The following is an 18,606-nucleotide window of genomic DNA, read 5'->3' on the forward strand; positions in this document are numbered from 1 at the left end:
TATCACAAGGCAAATGGAGGCAGGGCGAGATCACAGGACCACAGGACTAGGGTGAAATTAAAATTGCTAATGAAGTTTCAGGCATGCATTGTCATTGATAACATCTTATCAGGAGACAGGGTTTGAGAGCTGACAACAGGTCTGACCAAAATTTATTAGGCGGGAATTTCCTTATCCTAATAAGCCTGGGAGCGCTACGGGAGACTGGGGCTTACTTCATCCCTACAGCTTCTACCATAAAATACAGCCGCCCCCCGAAGCAGCCATTTCAGAGGCCCACCCTCAGGGACGCATTCTCTTTCTCAGGGATGTTCCTTGCTGAGAAAAAGAATTCAGCGATATTTCTCCCATTTGCTTTTGAAAAAAAAGAAATATGGCTCTGTTCCAGCTCACTGGTGGTCAGAGTTTATCTCTCTTGTTCCCTGAACATTGCTGTTATCCTGTTCTTTTTTCAAGGTGCCCAGATTTCATATTGTTCAAACACACATGCTCTACAAACAATTTGTGCAGTTAACGCAATCAACACAGGGTCCTGAGGCAACATACATCCTCCTCAGCTTACAAAGATGACGGGATTAAGAGATTAAAGTAAAGACAGGCATAGGAAATCACAAGGGTATTGATTGGGGAAGTGATAAGTGTCCATGAAATCTTCACAATTTATGTTCAGAGACAGCAGTAAAGACAGGTGTAAGAAATTATAACAGTATTAATTTGGGGAACTAATAAATGTCCATGAAATCTTTACAATCCACGTTCTTCTGCCATGGCTTCAGCCGGTCCCTCCGTTTGGGGTCCCTGACTTCCTGGAACAAAAACCAGCCTCTACTTTTCCTCCTCCTCCTCAGCCTACTCAATGTGAAAATGATGAGGATGAAGAACTTTATTATGATCTACTTCCATTTAATGAGTAGTAATTTATTTTCTCTCCCTTATAATTTTCCTTTTTCTTTCCTCTAACTTACTTTATTGTAAGAATACAGTATATATCTACCAGACAAAATATGTTAATTGATTGTTTATGTTACTGATAAAGCTTCCTGTCAACAGTAGACTATTAGTATTAATAGCAAAGTTTGGGTACAGCCAAAAATTATACTCAAATTTTCAACTGTGTAGGGAGTGAGGGCCCCTAACCCTTGCATTGTTCCAGAGTCAACTGTAGGGTGTATTTAAGTTTGCTTGAGTATAAAATATTTTTACAATATTTATCCAAAAAGACTAAAATTAAGAGTTTTAATACTGAAAAGAGTAAACTTCCTTTATCTAAAGAAATTTTATGGAACATCCCATTCCTCTGTAACTTACGGCATTTCCTCATAAGTTACAGGTAACAAATGCTTTAATTCTGAAAGGAAAAATGCTTCTTAAATGCCAAAATTATTGGCATTTCTTCATAACTTACAGAGGAAATGGGGTGTTCCATAAAAATTTTTTAGATAAAGGAATTAGTACTATTTTCTACTGGTATTACTGTAGTAGAACCCAGATGTCACCCAGGCAACTGCTCCTTCAACAAGATCAAACTACAAAGAATTGGTTTCATTTTTTTTCACCTCACCGGAAATCAGAAAATATCTTGAATTGCTGTAATAAATAGTAATGTCTTCTTTCTGATAGCCATTCCAAAGTAGGTATGAGTTCTACTTCCTTTATACTACCAACTATATTAATAACCTACAAAATAAAGCACAAAAGCATTATTTTATTTCTTTAAAAAATATGTACCATTTTCAAGAAATTAAGAAAGCCTGTATTTGACTGATAACTTCTTGTTAACTTCTTGCCTTTATAATTAAGCTTTTTCTACGTATGAATCCTCAGCCACTTTATCTATACCCAAATTTGATTTCCCTCAACATACTGCTTTTATACTTGCCATTTTCTAATGCTATTTCTTGTGCTCCAACAGAGAGAAGAGAAACTTCCTCCTCACCCTGAGATACTTTTCACAAATAGCTGTTCAGATTTGAGTCTCATAATTTTTACATTTTCTATAAAAGTAGTATTTATGAACTTAATTTTAGCTACAGAGATGTGGTAGTCCAAAGTAGCTTATAATCTCACTACCCACATACCCTATATTGACATTCAAAAACTACACGCCCTTCATCAAGGAGTTCTCTCTCTTCCCATGAGTGCCCCTCCCCTATCTGAATGTCACCATTAAAAAAAATTTATTCCAGAGGTAAAAGTATACATATTTTTATCAGCACATATGTATCTATGTGTATATTCATATATCTATAGAAGTTTTTCCTCCATTCTCACTTGATACTGCATATTAGAGATATTTCTTTATCTCCACATACAGATCTACCTCATGCAAAGATGTGGTCTTGCCCATGCATAAAGTTCATTTTACTTGGGAGGCTGGGAGGGCAGAAAAAGGCAGACAGACATTAAACAAATCATTAAAACAAGTAATTGTATATTTTCAACTTGTGATAAATATCAAAATGCTATATAAGAGTGTAAAAGGGGGATTTCTACATCTGGCAATAAAGTTTCTGACAAATGTGCCAATAAAGAATATTCTTTTGTTTATTATTATAGTTCCCATTATGCTAGCAAATGCTTGTTTTGTAGTTCTTCCTTTAAAAATTTACACAAAGTATTAACAGTATTTGATAGATGAAAAAATGTATTAAAGTTGAATCTTCAAACCTAAATCTCTACACAAAAGGAAAAACTTCACTATTAAATAACATTCTCCCAAGGAGATTCTTATATATAAACTGCTCCACAAATGACCAAGTATCTCTGAAACACAAAGATAAATGTAAGCAATTAAATTCTACATTGGATAATATTTTTGTAATATAATTCTGAAAGCTTAAAACATCCATGAAACATTACCTTTGAGATGAATGAAGCAGTAATAACCCAAAATTCTTTGCAATGTTTAGCGGTATGAGCCGATACTACCTGAAGATCATACGGATTGGAAAGGGCTTTAGGACTTTTCCGAGGAAGGCAATATACAAATTCTCCATCATCTTCCAAAGGTTTCTGAGATTTAAAAAAATAAAAATAAACAAATTTAATTAATTTGACTAAATTAACAAAATTAATACAATGGCTGAACAGATTACCTACTAAATTGAAACAATTTTAATACAGATTAAAAATAAGAATACTATGTTTGCAGAAAGCTAACATCAAATTGTGTCTAACCAATGTTCAACAAGATCGATCTTATGAAAGATTTAATATATTTAATTTTTATCCTTAAAAAAGGGTCTTTAATTCAGAAAAAACTATCCATATACTTAATAATACATGCTTACTAATCCAAAGAACTTGATGACATACCTTTTACATATATGCCATCTTATAGTATTTGTCTGCCAACACCAGAAATCTTTTGGGCATATTAAATTTGTCATCTATTTTGATAATGATGGTGGTTTGGTATAAGTTAAAAATAGCTATTATTTGTTAAGTAATAAATATTTAATGAGTAATAACTCTTTCATATACATTATCTTTACAACCATAATAGTTTAATCTATCAACTTTCATCTCTCAAATTTAAAGAAACTAAGACTTGATATTTTTAACCTCATTAAACAATTGCAGAAATTAATACTCTGATGGAGCTGAATGAGGTGGTTCACGTCTGTAATCTCAACTACTCAGGAGGCTGAGGTGAGATCACTTGAGCCCAAGAGTTTGAGGCTGCAGGGAGCTTTACTCACACCATTGTGGCTTCAGGCTGGGTGACAGAGAAAGACCTTGTTTTTCAAATTTTAAAAAATGAGTATTTTGATAAGTTAGATAATTTGAGAAAAGTCACAAATTCAGGAAATGGTGAAGTAGGGATGTGAATCCAAGTCTGACTCTAAACACATATTCTGAGCTATTGCAATAAACTATAATGCCTCTCCCAGACTTGGCATTGAAAAATCAGCCATTCCACATTAAGGAAAATTTTAAGTAAAATTTATTTCTTTTAGCTTTAAAATAAAAATTTGTTGAAACTTTTAACTTTTATTTATAAAAATTCTAAAATCATAAGAAAACTTAAGTATTTTCTGGATAATTAAATTTTACCATAAAAAAAGCATTTAGTATTTAGTGATGCCCTCAGAAGCTATTGTGTAACTAAATGGTTTCCAATCACTGTAGTTTTAAATTTTGGATCCAGTTTTACACTTTTTAAAATCCTGTCTTCCTTGAAGATTACTTGTTTTTTCTCAATTATTTTAGCTGTTTCACTTTCTTATTTCAGCTTCTAATATAATCAATATTAAACCCTCAAAAACAAGTTTAAAAACTGCAAATAACAGGAAATAAATGAGCTCTAAATGATGATTTGTATAATGTATGACCTTTTTAATAGTTATTTGGCTATTTGAGTCATTTATATTCTAAATTAGGTTTCAAAACATTACTAAGAATCAAGGTAGATACAAATCTTCCAAATAGATCATATATATAATTAAAAGTCAAATTATAAAAGCATAAGAATATGTTTCAATTAAATTATTTTTTCAATTAAAAACAAGTGTTTAATCATATTCTCAATCCTTTCTTCACGCACAAATGAAATTCACTTTATTTGAGAGTCCAAGGAACCCATGTACAGCTATGGTTTTGTTTTGTTTTGTTTTTAAACTACCTGCCAGGCACCATGGCATATATTTAATTTTCACAGTCCTCCACGGTAACTATTATTATCTCCATTTCAAGGTCAAAAAACAAAAGCTCAAGAGGTTAGGAACTTGATAACATGGTGAGTGTATAGGTTCAAAACTAGGTGAATCTGATTCGATTACGCGTGTACTTTCCTTCACATTGTTGCCTCTGAAAAATGATTAAAAGATGATTTATCTTCATGGTAACAGTGTAGAGCAGGGCCAGGTGCCTGTTTTTGTAAATAAAGTTTTATTGGAACTTAGTCACATCCATTTATGTATGTATTACCTATCAATGCTCTGGTACTACAGTGACAGAGTTGAGTAGTTTCGAAATCTAAAATATTCATTACCTGGTCCTCTTCAGAAAAAAATCTACTGATCCTTGGTTGGGAGCAGTGGTTCTTAACTGTGCATTAGAATCATGTGGAGAGCTGAATAAAATACAGATTGCAAGGCTCTGCCTCTCAAGGTTTCTGATTCAGTGGGTCTAGGGTGCAGATGAGAATATGTATGTCTAGTAAGTTCTAAGGTGATTCCAGTGTTGCTTGCCTGGGGACCACATTTTGAGAATTCCCTGTCTAATAGTAAGGAGAGATGATCCTGTTCAATCTTAGAGCACCTGTAATAAATGAGGTCTCAGGACACACACCTTAGTTCTTACCACAGCTTCCACCCTCTGGTCATGTGACCTTCGACAAGCTAAAATTTCTCTGAAGAAAGAGGCTAATGGGTAAGAAAAAAATGAATAGCATAAGGAAATACAGACAAGACGAGATAGAAAATCAGTACCAGGGAGTTAGAGTGTGAGAAGAATAGAATGTTACATTACCTAAAAATTTCTTCTTTTTTTTTTTTTTTTTGAGATGGAGTCTTGCTCTGTCACCCAGGCTGGAGTGCAGTGGCGCGATCTCGGCTCACTGCAAGCTCCGCCTCCTGGATTCACGCCATTCTCCTGCCTCAGCCTCTCTGAGTAGCTGGGACTACAGGTGCCCACCACTACGCCCGGCTAATTTTTTTATATTTTTTAGTAGAGACGGGGTTTCACCGTGGTCTCGATCTCCTGACCTCGGCCTCCCAAAGTGCTGGGATTACAAACTTGAGCCACCGCGCCCGGCCACAATTTCTTCTTAAATCACAGAAAAAGTGATATCCGGAAACCAAACAGTAGATTCAAGTTTCAGGCAGATGATAACCCTTTCCTGGGGACTCACTCAGAGAAAGTGATGAGAGGGGACAGACACAAACATTTTGCTGTGTTATAGACTTAAAGTTTATATGCTTTATCTATTCTCCATTCCTTAAATAAATAAAATGAAATGATGTCAAATACTTTTGCATTTACCATGAAATAATTGTAACTTGATATTAATGTAATGTTTGACTTTGACATAATATCTGAAATGAAATAAAAATTAAAATATAATTTCAATATTGATTTTTAAAGATCAAAATTAAATAAAATAGAACAATATCTTTAAAGTAATCTTCTGAACTGCAATTTCGGAGCTTCTGTATTTCAAACTGTGCTGCGGTAATATAGTTTGCCAACCAAGCTTTTCTCGTAGCCTAATAATATTTCTTATCACATCATCATCTTTTGGTTCTGGTATAGAACAATTTAAAAATCCAATATAAGTGCAAATGTGGGCAACACTTAAGGATAATGCATAATATTCCAAATATTTCTATATAGAGAAAAATTTAAATGGTAACTTAAAGTATACATAACGATTATTAGAGGAGAAAAAATAGCTCAAAATTCAGTTTTAACAGAAGTTGGAAAGAGGGAATAATATTTATCAATTTAAGAAAGATGTCACAAAAGACCTCATTCATAATTACACAGGTAGTAACAAGAGAAGAGACTAGGAATAGGAACTGGTTATACGGCTTTTCTTAATAAATGCCTAAGCTTGGATAGGGGTAGTTAGATCAGAAAAGTAGGGATGACAGTGTGGGATGGAAATATTTTTCCTAAGGATGCTCATCCCACAGACACCTTTCAGAACATCTCTCACTTAATCTCTTAGCCGACAATTGACAATCTTCTCCTTCTTGAAAGAGTCTCTTTTCTTGGCTTTTATTCACCATGCTATACAGGTTGTCCTGTTGGCCCTTAAACTTCCTTTCTTGATAGAACAAATTATGGGAAGAGAAGCATACAAAAAGCCATGCTAAGAAGTTATATTTCTGGCCCTCTAGAACTTACAAACAGCATTGCACTAAAACAACTACTTTGCTAAGGATTAAATGAGACTTGAGCTCTTGCATAAGACACTATTATAATTAGGATGAGGCACTTGCATGACTCTAAGAGTGAGTCCCTCTTTACATTTTGTGCCCTAGGTGAGGTACTGAAAATTAGTATTAAGGATATGGTACAAACTGTGTATGTCTGACAAGAGCATAAGTAACATTATAGACCCAGATATAAAAATATATACCTTCTAGAAATCAAAATAGTGTGGTATTGACATAGAAAAGCAGAGAAGTAGAACAAATTAGAGTCTTGAAATATAACTATGTATATAAGCCAATCTAATAAGTGAAAAAGATAATTCAAATCAACAGAACAATTATTCAATAAATCGTAATACAAAGTGGTTAGCCATTTGAAATAAATATGCAGTTATATGCAAGTATAAATTATAGATGGATTAGAGCTATAAATGTGGAAAAACAAATTATAGAAATACTAGAGGAAAATATGGGAGAATATGTTTATAAACGTGGGGTAGTGAAGGCTTCTTGAAAGAGAATCAAAGCACGTTAAAAGGAAAACAATGATAAATTTGACTTGCTCAAACTTAGCAACTTGTACACAAGAAAAGCTACCATATACAAAGTTAAAATATAATTAACAAATTTTAAAAAGATGTTTATAACCTATATAACAGGCTAGAGATTACTATAACAAATATTTCAAGAATTCTTAATGATTAAAAAATAAACATTTTGATAGAAAGATGAACAAAAAATTTACAGGAAAAGATAAATGGCCCATAAACATATGGAAAAGTATTCAACCTCATTAGTAATCAGGGAATTGCAAACTAAAATAAAAATGAAAACACATATCTCACTCAGACTGGCAAAAAATTTAAAATTGGAAAATATCAACTACTGGCAAGGGTATTCCCCTTGTGTAATATCGTGAAAGTATCATAAATTAGCATTTCCATTTTTTAGTGTGATTTGGCAGATTCAATAGATGTGACAAAGACTGTTCGAAAATGGAGGCAATTTCAGCAAATAAAGAACGCTTTTTCAGAATAAACAGTAAAATATAAGGAATACATAACTTTCAAAAAGCTGGAAAGAAAACATTTTTCTAAAAAAGAGGTTAGTTCATGACAGAATCAAGAATGCTTAGTAAAAAGAAACAAGGTCAGGAGTCTGGCAAATTTTGGCTGCGTCCTCTGCTCAGGTTCTCGCAGGGCTGAAATCAAAGTGTCAGCTGACTATGCCCTTATCTAGAGGCTGGGCTAGCGAAAGACTTGCCTCCAAGCCCCTCAGGTTTGAGGTGTAATTTGTTTCCTTATGGCTGTTATGACTGAGGTCCCCATTTTCTTGCTAGTTGGCTGGGTACAGTTCTCAGCTAACTTTAGGGTTCTTGCCATGTGGCCCTCTCTACAACATGGCAGTTTGCTCCTCAAAGGCAGTGACAAGGCCTCTGCTACTGCTTCTGGTTTCTTAAGGGTTTATCTGATTAGGTCAGGCTTGCCCCTAATAGTCTCCTTTGATAAATTTAAAGTCAACTGATAAAGGGCCTTAAATACATCTGAAAATCCCTTTGCTATATAAAATAACATAAAAGCATGGGAGTGACAGTCCATCATATTCACAGGTTCTGCTTCCACTTAGGGGGAGGCAATTATACAAAGCATGTACACCAGAGGGTAGGAATACTGGAGGGCATATTAGAATTCTGTCTACAACTTTCTTTTTTAACAAAATGACAAAATGTTGTTAAATCCTGGTAATGAGTACATGAATACTAAATTATTTTCTCTATATTATATATTTGAAATATTTGATAATTGTTTTAAAATCTAAACAAAACGCTACTTAGGTCTTTATCAGTTTATGTATTCATGAATTTATAGAAGCTAAATGAGGGAAGCAAATTAAAGAAATGCAACCAGTAAAGAATTAGAATTTTATTTATCTGGCAGCCATTAAGCCTAAATTTTTGGCCTTTCTTACACTAGATACCAATTTCAAAGCACTAAAGGACAATGCAACAAAATATTAAGAATTCTTAATGTACAGCAACATTTGTTGCAATAAAGCCACTGTACCAGTTTCCTGGATGCATGATATGGTTTCGCTCTGTGTCCTCACCCAAATGTCACCTTGAATTGTAATCCCCATAATCCGCATATGTCAAGTGTGGGACCAGGTGGAGTAAGTGGATCATGGGGGTAGTTTCCCCCATGTTGTTTTCATGATAATGAGTGAGTTTCATGAGATCTGATTGTTTTATAAGCATCTGGCATTTCCCCTGTTTGCACTCACTCCATCCTGCCACACTGTGAAGAAGGCGCCTGCTTCTCCTTTGCCTTCCACCATGATTGTAAGTTTTCTGAGGCCTCCCCAGGAATGCAGAACTATACGTGAATTAAACCCCTTTCCTTTATAAAATACCGTGTCTCAGGTATTTCTTCATAGCAGTGTGGGAAAGGACTAATACAATGCATAACAAATCACTGCAAATTTAGTGGCTTCAAACAACATACATTTACTATCTCACAGTTTCTGTGGGTCAGGGGTCTGGATACAGCTTAACTGGATCCTCTGCTTAAAGTCTCAAAGGCTGTAATCAAGGCGTTGCTTGGGAATGGATTCTCATTTGGAGGCTCTACTGCGAAAAGATCTGCTTCCAACCTCCCTCAGGTTGTAAGAAGAATTCATTTCTTTGTGACTGAAATCATAGCAGCTTGCTTCTTCGAAGCCAGCAAAGGGGAGAGACTCTAGAACAAGTCCACCAGCGAGATGGAGTATTGGATAATGTAATATGATCACAGCAGCGACAGCCCATCACCTATTAGTTAGAAGCAGTCACAGGTCCTTTCCACATTCAAGGGGAGAGAATTACGCAAGCGCATGAACACCACCACGTCTGTGCAGGTTTTGTGCTATATGAGGTACTTATAATTTTGAGGATATTTATTTAAAGAAAGGATGAAGCCTGTGTGAGTGAGGGGCCCTGAAGCTTAGGCTTCAATAGCTTTATGATAAATCCACCTCTGTACCATGGTGTTTCAGTGAAAATAGAAAAGTTTCCTTTCTTTTATAAAATTAAAACATTAATACTGAGAAGAATTTCAGTTATAGAGAAAATACAAACTAGAAGATGTTAGTGGAAGAAAATCTATTTAAATAAACTATTTATTTGGGGATTTAAACTCTATCAGGCAAAGGCATAAAATCGTTAAATAAAATGAAATCATCAAGTTTTACTACAGTTGTATGTAAAAACCATAGTTTATATTATAGTTCTAAAATCATAGCCTTCAGATATTGTTCTTAATTAAGAACAGTCATTAAACAGTCTCTGTCAATTTTTCAATATAATATTTTAGATTTTCAAAAAGAATTTAAAAAGCATTGTAATAATCCTTTAAGCAACCAAACACATAAAATTCAGTAAGACTGTTTTTTCTAAAGTCAGTGTCCAATATAAGCACACAAACCCACAAACCACAGAATAATCTGAAAAAGTATAGTGATTTCTAAGCAATTGGTTCCGTGATACCACATACCTGTTCTATCATAGGACACAGGCCTGGCTTTCCTAACTTTTCGACAAGCATGAGTTTGATCCTTTTTTCTCCTTGACTTCCCTTTCTCCTTAAGGGAAGCTGGTTCTGGAGAAACCATATGTTGTTGAGTTATACTTTCTCTAAGGTAATCTGAAAATAAAACCATTATTAACTGAATAACTAGTGTGAGCTATAAATAATACCATAGTAATTCCACATACCCAGCAATACAGTTAATGATTATATAAGGCAATAGAGCATGGTAGTTAAGAACACAGGCTGAATCCCACTGCCTGGGTTCCAAGCTCTTATACAAGCTTTAACACTCATAGTCACATGATTTACTTTGTAAGTTACCTATCTGCCTTGCTTTCCTCACCTTTGAAATGAGAATTGTCACAGTAAGAACCTCATAGGTTGTTACAATAATTAAATTAGTTAATACATTTAAAGCACACGGTAAGTGCTTACTAAGGTAAATGTTAGTTAACTTTATTATTAGGTTGATACAAAAGTAATTGTGGTTTTTGAATATTATACTAAATCTTTAAAGTGTGAATCCTCACATGAAATAAATACAGAAGAGGACCCTGTTTATTAATTGTAATTTGATAACTGAGCAGAGAAAATATTTAGATATAAATACAGAAAAGTAACAAAAGGTCTATTTCTTATTTTGTCTATGGCTTACCTGATTGGTAGACTTAACACATAGAAGAATGGGGAAAATATTAAAAACAGAGCTTTGAAGAAAGAAATACATTTTCTTGTTCTCATTCATTGAACAAATATTTCTGTAGTGCTAGGCATTGTGCTACAATTTAGTAAGGCAAAAGACACGATAATTACAAACAAAACAAAAGGGTACAAATGAAATAAACAGTAAGTTTTATTTCAAGCAATAGTCCTAATTCAGAAGAAAGAGAGATAATTTCCCATTGTATAATCAGAGGAGACCACAGACCTCTCCTGTTCCAAAGATCAAATGTTGAATGATGGTAAGGCTTTCAATTGCAGGGTAGTGAGGAGGAGGGTGGCTGGGGATGAGAGAAAGATAAGAAAACAAGAGGATTGTTCAGGAGATCACGACGAAAAAAATGTGGACATTAGTGGAAAGATTGGTGAGGTAGTTGTGAAAACTTTCTTCTATCTTTAAGCTCTATTCCAAGAATTTCTCTGACCTCTCTACCTTAGTTTTGAAACCTAGTTATTCCCTATGACACTACTGACATGCAACCCTCTGGTTAGTGGCTGTTTATATTCCCATACTCTATTTACCTCAAGATTGGAAAGTGAGCTTGTTTTAACACTCCTTACCCTCCATTCACCACTTCCAAATCGTTACAACTTGCCCTCTTTCTTTAATAAATAAAATAAAAATCCTATTCCTTAGAAGCTCATGCTTTTTGATTATACTATATTCTTCCACTCTTCATCGATAAATACCAATTGCCTGGTCACTCAATCTGGAACTCTGGCTCAAGGGAGAGCCAACTTTCTCCATACTAAATCTGCCATCACGTGGATGACTTCAGTGTTCATGAATTAAGACCTGTCTAAAGCTGTGCTCACCTCCCCATTTTCTAGATGTCCTCCCATCACTAACTCTACATCAACCAACCACATTCACAATTACGTAATAGTACTTGTCATCACTTGCCCTGCATCCTCTCAGCTTGTTTAATTCTCCCAACATGACCATTTTTTAAGCTCATCAGGAACTCCAGTCCATTGCCCCATTACTTTCTTACAATCCATCATCCCTCTATTTTATTTCACCTTTCTCTTTATCCAGCTTAGATTATGTCTTTCCACAGCACTCTTGCCAATATCCTAAACTCCCTCTTTCTGTTGGCCTCACCTGTATGGCAACACACTGCCCCTGGATAAAACCAACTCTATGTGTTCTTTGTGCCTACATCTGCACATCCTAGTGCTATTTGAAAGAGGCCCTACGTGGATTGGCAACCCCCAAAATTCATTTTAATTAACCACAAATGGACCCTGAACACAAACCAAAAATCCTATTGTCTGTCCAGTTAACTTGCTCTTCTTCCTTTTCAATGACTATTTCAGATTTTCTGCATGCTCCTCAAATCTCTAAACCTTTATCTTTCAGTCTCTCTCCTCTAAGTGATCTCAATGCCTACTTCCCAGGGAACAAAAAAAGCATCAGTGGGAATTCCTTCAACTTGCCATTTTCAAACAAATGAAGCAACCCACATGTGCACCCATCTTTCCCTCCTGTCCTCCTGACTTAGTAAAGGAGGTGTCTGGTTTTCCTCTCATCCAAGATCAATCCTTTCCACATTTTGTTTAGATCATGTCTTTTCATGCCTACACTATTAACTACTCCTTTTTTCTTTTGCATATCCAAGCAGCTCCTGCCTCAAATAAAACCACAGCTCCTCTGGTTATCAGTCTGTATCCTGCCTTTCTTCACAGCTAAACTTCTCTAAAGAGTTGCATATAGTCACTAACTCTATTTCCTCATTTACTATCCATTTCTTACTCTACTCTGGTCTGGCTTTGGAACGCCACAAAAACAGCACTCACGTGCCATATTCTTGAGGTCAGTAAACTCAATGGACATTTTCTAGTCCTCATTTTACTTACCAGTGTTATTTGATACTTTAGACCACTCCTTCTCCTTTTGGATACAATTGTTTCCTTTGAGTCTTGTGACACCTCACACTCTCTCTTTCTTGTCATCCTATTCAGTTTAACTCTGACCAATCCCATGTCCTTTGCAGCTGTCCTTTTCCTGGCTCGTAATTGCTACTTTTCCTGTTTTAGTCTCACTTTATACATTCTCCCTGGTCAATCTCATCCATGACGATGGCTTAAACATCCACACACGATTACTCCCAAATACATCACCTCAGCCCTAACTTCTCTGAGCTCCTGACACATATATTCAGCTGCCTCCTAGACATCACTGGCATGTGTCAAAGGTATTCCAAATTCAACATGTCCAAAATTGAACTCATGATCCTTCCTCTAAACTCCTGACCTTTTTTTAGGACTTCCTGTCTTAGTGAATGGGAACACTATTCATTATTTTAAGCAAGCCCAAAGTGTAGGTATCACCTTTGACACCTCCTTCTCTCTCACCAACCCATCACTATAACTGATAATTCTACCTTCAGAATATCTACAGCCCCCTAAATGGTCCCCCCATATCGATTCTTGTTATCTTCCAATCTGTTCTTCAATATACAGCCAGAGTGATCTTTACAAAACAGAAATCCTCATATTAACTCCTTGCTTAGAACCCTTCCATGGCTCTTCAAAGTATAATCTTCAAAGTATAATGACAAAATTCCTTAACGTGGCCAAATCCTTGCTTTACCCAACAATTGTATCCCTATCTAGCCTTATATTTCTTTCCTCTTTCCTAAGAAAAATAGCAAAAGGCTCAGAGTACTCCTACTTTTCACTCTGTTGGAGGGGAAGCTTTGTCCAGCCTGCAAACACAGCTATCTGTAAGGTCTAGGCACTCTACAGATTAAAACATTCTGGCCCAATGAAGGCCAGAATTCCGGAAGCTCAGGCCCCTTCCAGAAATGAAATATACCCAACTTCAGGCAGAGGATGAAGACAACTAAAGGTATACCTAAATATTGTTTGTGGTATGCATTTAATAGGTAAAATAGGAAGAAATACAGTCATGTATTGCTTAATGACAGGGATACATTCTGAAAAATGCATCATTAGGCAATTCTGTCACACAAACATCTAAGAGTGCACTTACACAAACCTAGGTGGTACAGCCTAGTACACACCAAGGCTATATGGAATAGACTATTACTCCTAGGCTACAAATCTGTACAGCACGTTTCTGTACTGAATACTGTTGGCAACTGTAACACTATAGTATGTATTTGTGTATCTAAACACATCTCAACATAGAAAAGGTACAGTGAAAATACAGTACTATTATCTTATGGGACCATCATCATATATTCAGTCCATCATTGACCAAAATGTCGTTATGCAGTACATGGCTATATATTATTATTAAAAACAAAGTATGGTCTAGTCCAGAGAGAATAGGAAACACTAATTTTGGCAGACCCTAAAACACCTAGAAACAATAACATTTAAACGGAACACAGAGAAGTAAAAACCCATAAAAGAGACTGAAAATGAGCAGATAGACAAGTATAAAGAAAGCTAGGTGAGTACATTTCCTTAAAAGTCAAGGGGGAAAAAATGGAAAGTGGTCAAATAATAAAATACTGCAGAATGGTGCAGTAAAATACAAATTATTTTATTTATAAATTAATTATTTTATAAAGATTAGCCACGAGGAGGTATCTGGTAACCTTGAAAGAGTCTTATCAGTAGAATGAAGGAGGTAGAATCCCAGTTGAGGAATGAATTAGAGGTAAGGCAGTCTAGGCTACTCTTTCAAGAGGCCTGATAACTGTGAAAAGCTAATACAGAACTAAAGATGCCTCTGGGTTGTTTTGTTTAAGGTGTTTAAGCATGTAGCATGTTTATGTGCTGACAGAAAAAGAGCCAGGAGAAAAAAAGACGTAAGAGAATATATCTGATTGACCCCAACTTCCTATGGAAATGGCAGAAGCAGAGCTACAAAATGAGGTGGTGGGATTTACTTTAAAGGAGAGGAGGTAGTTTTCCCCACACAAGCACCATAAATGGGGCTGGAAGCTTATAAAAGTGAAGACATAAGAGTGCTGGATGAGAAAGGAAGTTGTGGTAAAAAATAAAATCAAATTCTGAAAATGGTAGAATTTGAGTGAAGAAGGAAAGAAGACTTAAAAAAAAAGAAGTATGTGAGGGGGTAATTAAGACACTAGTAGGTAAGAGCAACAAAGGAGGTCCCAACACAGCCAGAGGCACTGGGGACTTAGAAGAACCGTGACCCACCTGTAAGGTCTGTACCTCAAAAAAAATGACATGATATGCATGAAAAAGTGATGGAAACTGGAAAGTGCTATAGACATATCAGATATTCTGACATTTCACTGGTATTAGTAATATTCCTATTATTTTTATTATTATTATGAGTAGTTAGATTATGTTCCTGTTATTTGAAGACACTGCTAACTGCTATAACTAATGAAGTTAGTAAAATAGACACTAATATTTCAATGTTTCACTTGTTCCTTAATTTAATGCTATGAAAAATTTCTTTCAATTTCTATAAACTAAAATATAAATCAACATGCCAGAATAGTAATCTTGATAAATACCTTCTGTTTTCTTTGACTTCAAAGATTCAGAGAATGTTCTAACTGTTTTATATTCCAATGTTTCCTTTTCTGCTATTTCAGCTGGTTGAGTCTCTAATGGTTTCATATCTTCATATTTTTTCTCTTCATATTTTGAAAGTCTAAATGACAAAGAAAACAATTCTAAGAAAATAAATCGAAAATCACACCAATAAAATACTGAGCTATTAGCATATTACCTAAAATTTCACATTTATAATTAAAACAGCTTCTTAGGTTCAATAAATGCTATGGTTAACATGCTCCATAATTGAAAGATTAAATATTTATTCTGTACAATACAATATAATATCTATTCACTCAAGTAATTTTTGATAGGCACTTTGAAAAAGATCTGCGACATTTACACGGAGAGTCTAGTTAAGTTTTAAATAGGTCTAACTGGTGTTACCATTAAAAAATAAATATAAATTATCATTGAACATTTAAAGTTAGAAGGGCTTTATGAATCTTGATCTCATTTTAGGAGATGAAGAATTGTTACCCAATTAAGCAGACTGAAGTCAGAACACAATTTTCTGAAATTTCATACTCATATATTGCCTTCCTTTTTCTTCACAGGACATTGGCCAACTGTCTACTGCTGGAGAAACTTTTTCATAAGAACAGAATCCAAAATTACTGCCTACAATCGACTTATATGGTAGATCACAGTTTTACAAAGCAGAGAAAATTCTAGGTTCTGTAAAGTCTTATATGTAGTGTTAAGGGGAAAAAAGTACTTTATCTATTGGTATATTAAAGAAAAATACTTAATCATATCATTAAGAAGGTAATATTTCTTTTCTAGGACAAAGAAAGCACAATGTCTTTGAACTTATTTATAGATCATTTATTAGGTATTATTCTTAAATCTTTTTCCTTTGAGCGCTTTAAGTTCCCTCTTTGTTTATAAACATCTTGAAAATTTTCCCCTTCATTAAAATGTCTATTCATATCTGTTGTCCTCCCCACCTTTTTTTTTTTTTTTTGGTACTGAACTTTTTGGCATTTTCTTAACAATGTGTAGTAGTTATTTACACATTTTGAGCAGTAATCTTTTGTCACTTTATATCTCTGATTTGGAATGATCTTTTCACTTTCTTGATGTCTTTATAAACGGAAGTTACTAATTTTAATATATCTACCTTTTCCTTTATGGTTTGTATTGTTTATGACTTCTTAAGAAATCTTTTCTTAGTCCAAGGTAATGACAAAATGAGCTTATATGTTTTCCTAACATAAACTTTTACCTTTTACAAGTCTTTTAATTAATATATGTCTTTAAATCCTTGACTTTTCAGTATAGTGTAAGAGACAGACTCCATTTCTTCCCCTGCCCCCACCCAATAAGGATATACAATTGTCACAGCACCATTATTCAACACGCCCACTCAATCCTCACTAAACTATAACGCCAAGTCTATGTTCACTTAAAATGAATATAATTGTCTGTTCTTGGGTTCTTTATTCTTTATTTGCATATCCTTGTTTCTACAGCACACTTCTTAGTTATGATAGCTTTATAATAAGTTTTTATAGTTGTAGGTCAAGATTATCAGATTTTCTTTTTAAGGAGTGTTTTACATATTCTTGGCCCTTTGCTTTCCTATATAAATTTTGTTGAATTCTCAATTAAACTTTATAATTTTCTCATAAAGGTCATAATTATGTCATTTTAAAAAATAGTATTTGGGAGGCTGAAGCGGGTGGATCACGAGGTCAGGAGTTCAAGACCAGCCTGGCCAGAATGGTGAAACCCCATCTCTATTAAAAATACAAAAAAAATTAGCCAGGTGTGGTGGTGGGCACCTGTAATTCCAGCTACTCGGGGGGCTGAGGTTGGAGAATTGCTTGAACCTGGGAAGCAGAGGTTGCAAGGAGCCAAGATCGTGCCACTGCACTTCAGTCTGGGTGACAGAGCAAGACTCTGTCTCAGAAAAAAAAAAAAAAAGTATTTCTATGTATCTAATGTACCTATTTTTTGATACTATTACAAATGGTATCTTTTGCTTTCCTAGGATTTCTCAGTTGTTGGTTAATTTCTCATATCCAACAACCTCCTTCTCACTTTTTTGGCATATCCAAGGTTGGTCTGGGGGAAGGAGCCAACAACCAGGGTTAATTTGCCTGTCTTGTCAGAAAACACTCCCTGAGAAACTAAGGTTTTCTAAACTCTAGAATCATCAATAAATTCTGATATGATATTTTAAGTCTTTCACTGTCAGATGGCTTACCACCAGCCATACACTGCTGAAATCTTACTTTAGAAAAAAAACTCATTATATTTTATCTTACTTTTACCTTGGTTTTGTCTTGGTTTCCTCCTTGTCCATCTCTTGATTTTCAGTTGTCAAATCAATGGGTATAAATGTCTCCATATGTTTTTCTGAATGAAACTATAAAGGAACTGGCTGTAAAAAATTCACATTATTATCTTTAATATACAATACAATCTGACAACTATGACAATTGGTATTCGAAATGGCATATATAGTTCCCAGCTTCTCAATACGCCTAATATAATATCCTGACTGCCTTTGTTTCTTATATACAGTATAATTTCCAAACCCTTCACTAAGCTAGTTAGCCTTCTCAGGGCAATCTCTATATTGTCTAACTTCCTCTCTATGGCAATTTTTTTCCATCTTACATGCATTGGTTTGTGTACATACAATTTTAGTTTACACTAAATAGCATGCTAAAGATAATGATAGGTTTTAAGATTATTTTCTTAGGGGAAATTATCAAAAAGAACTTAGGAAAGTCATCAGAAGTGGTAGCCGAAGCTGATGAACTAATTTCACCATTCACTAAGCACTAAAAGGCCACATCCATATACTACCAGCATTCTTCAGATAGAATAGAATAGAACAAAAGGGAGTGGGTTATGAAATATAAACAGGGGAGTTTCTTTCTGATGACTGAGGGAAATCTAACAAGATACAGAAAGTCTGT

At 34.8% G+C, this 18,606-nt stretch overlaps 1 protein-coding gene across 3 annotated transcripts; it reads right to left on the reverse strand.

The window, feature by feature from the left end:
- Positions 1-772: 772 nt before the first annotated feature.
- DNAH14 (dynein axonemal heavy chain 14) lies at positions 773-18,029 on the reverse strand. Of its 3 annotated transcripts, XM_030812486.1 has the most exons (7): positions 17,953-18,029; positions 15,631-15,770; positions 10,409-10,558; positions 6,118-6,246; positions 2,860-3,014; positions 1,562-1,677; positions 773-806 (listed from the first exon to the last, which is right to left on the reverse strand). In XM_030812486.1, the coding sequence occupies exons 1-7, from the start codon at positions 18,027-18,029 to the stop codon at positions 773-775; spliced, it is 801 nt and encodes a 266-aa protein (XP_030668346.1). The 3 variants fall into 3 exon arrangements, with proteins under 3 accessions (XP_030668346.1, XP_030668348.1, XP_030668347.1); XM_030812487.1 differs by lacking the exons at positions 773-806; positions 1,562-1,677 and adding an exon at positions 2,728-2,763; XM_030812488.1 differs by lacking the exons at positions 773-806; positions 10,409-10,558 and having other exon boundaries at positions 1,558-1,677.
- Between the last annotated feature and the right edge of the window lie 577 nt (positions 18,030-18,606).

This window comes from Nomascus leucogenys, chromosome 5 (genome assembly GCF_006542625.1).
Source record: "Nomascus leucogenys isolate Asia chromosome 5, Asia_NLE_v1, whole genome shotgun sequence".
Classification (NCBI taxonomy): domain Eukaryota; kingdom Metazoa; phylum Chordata; class Mammalia; order Primates; family Hylobatidae; genus Nomascus; species Nomascus leucogenys.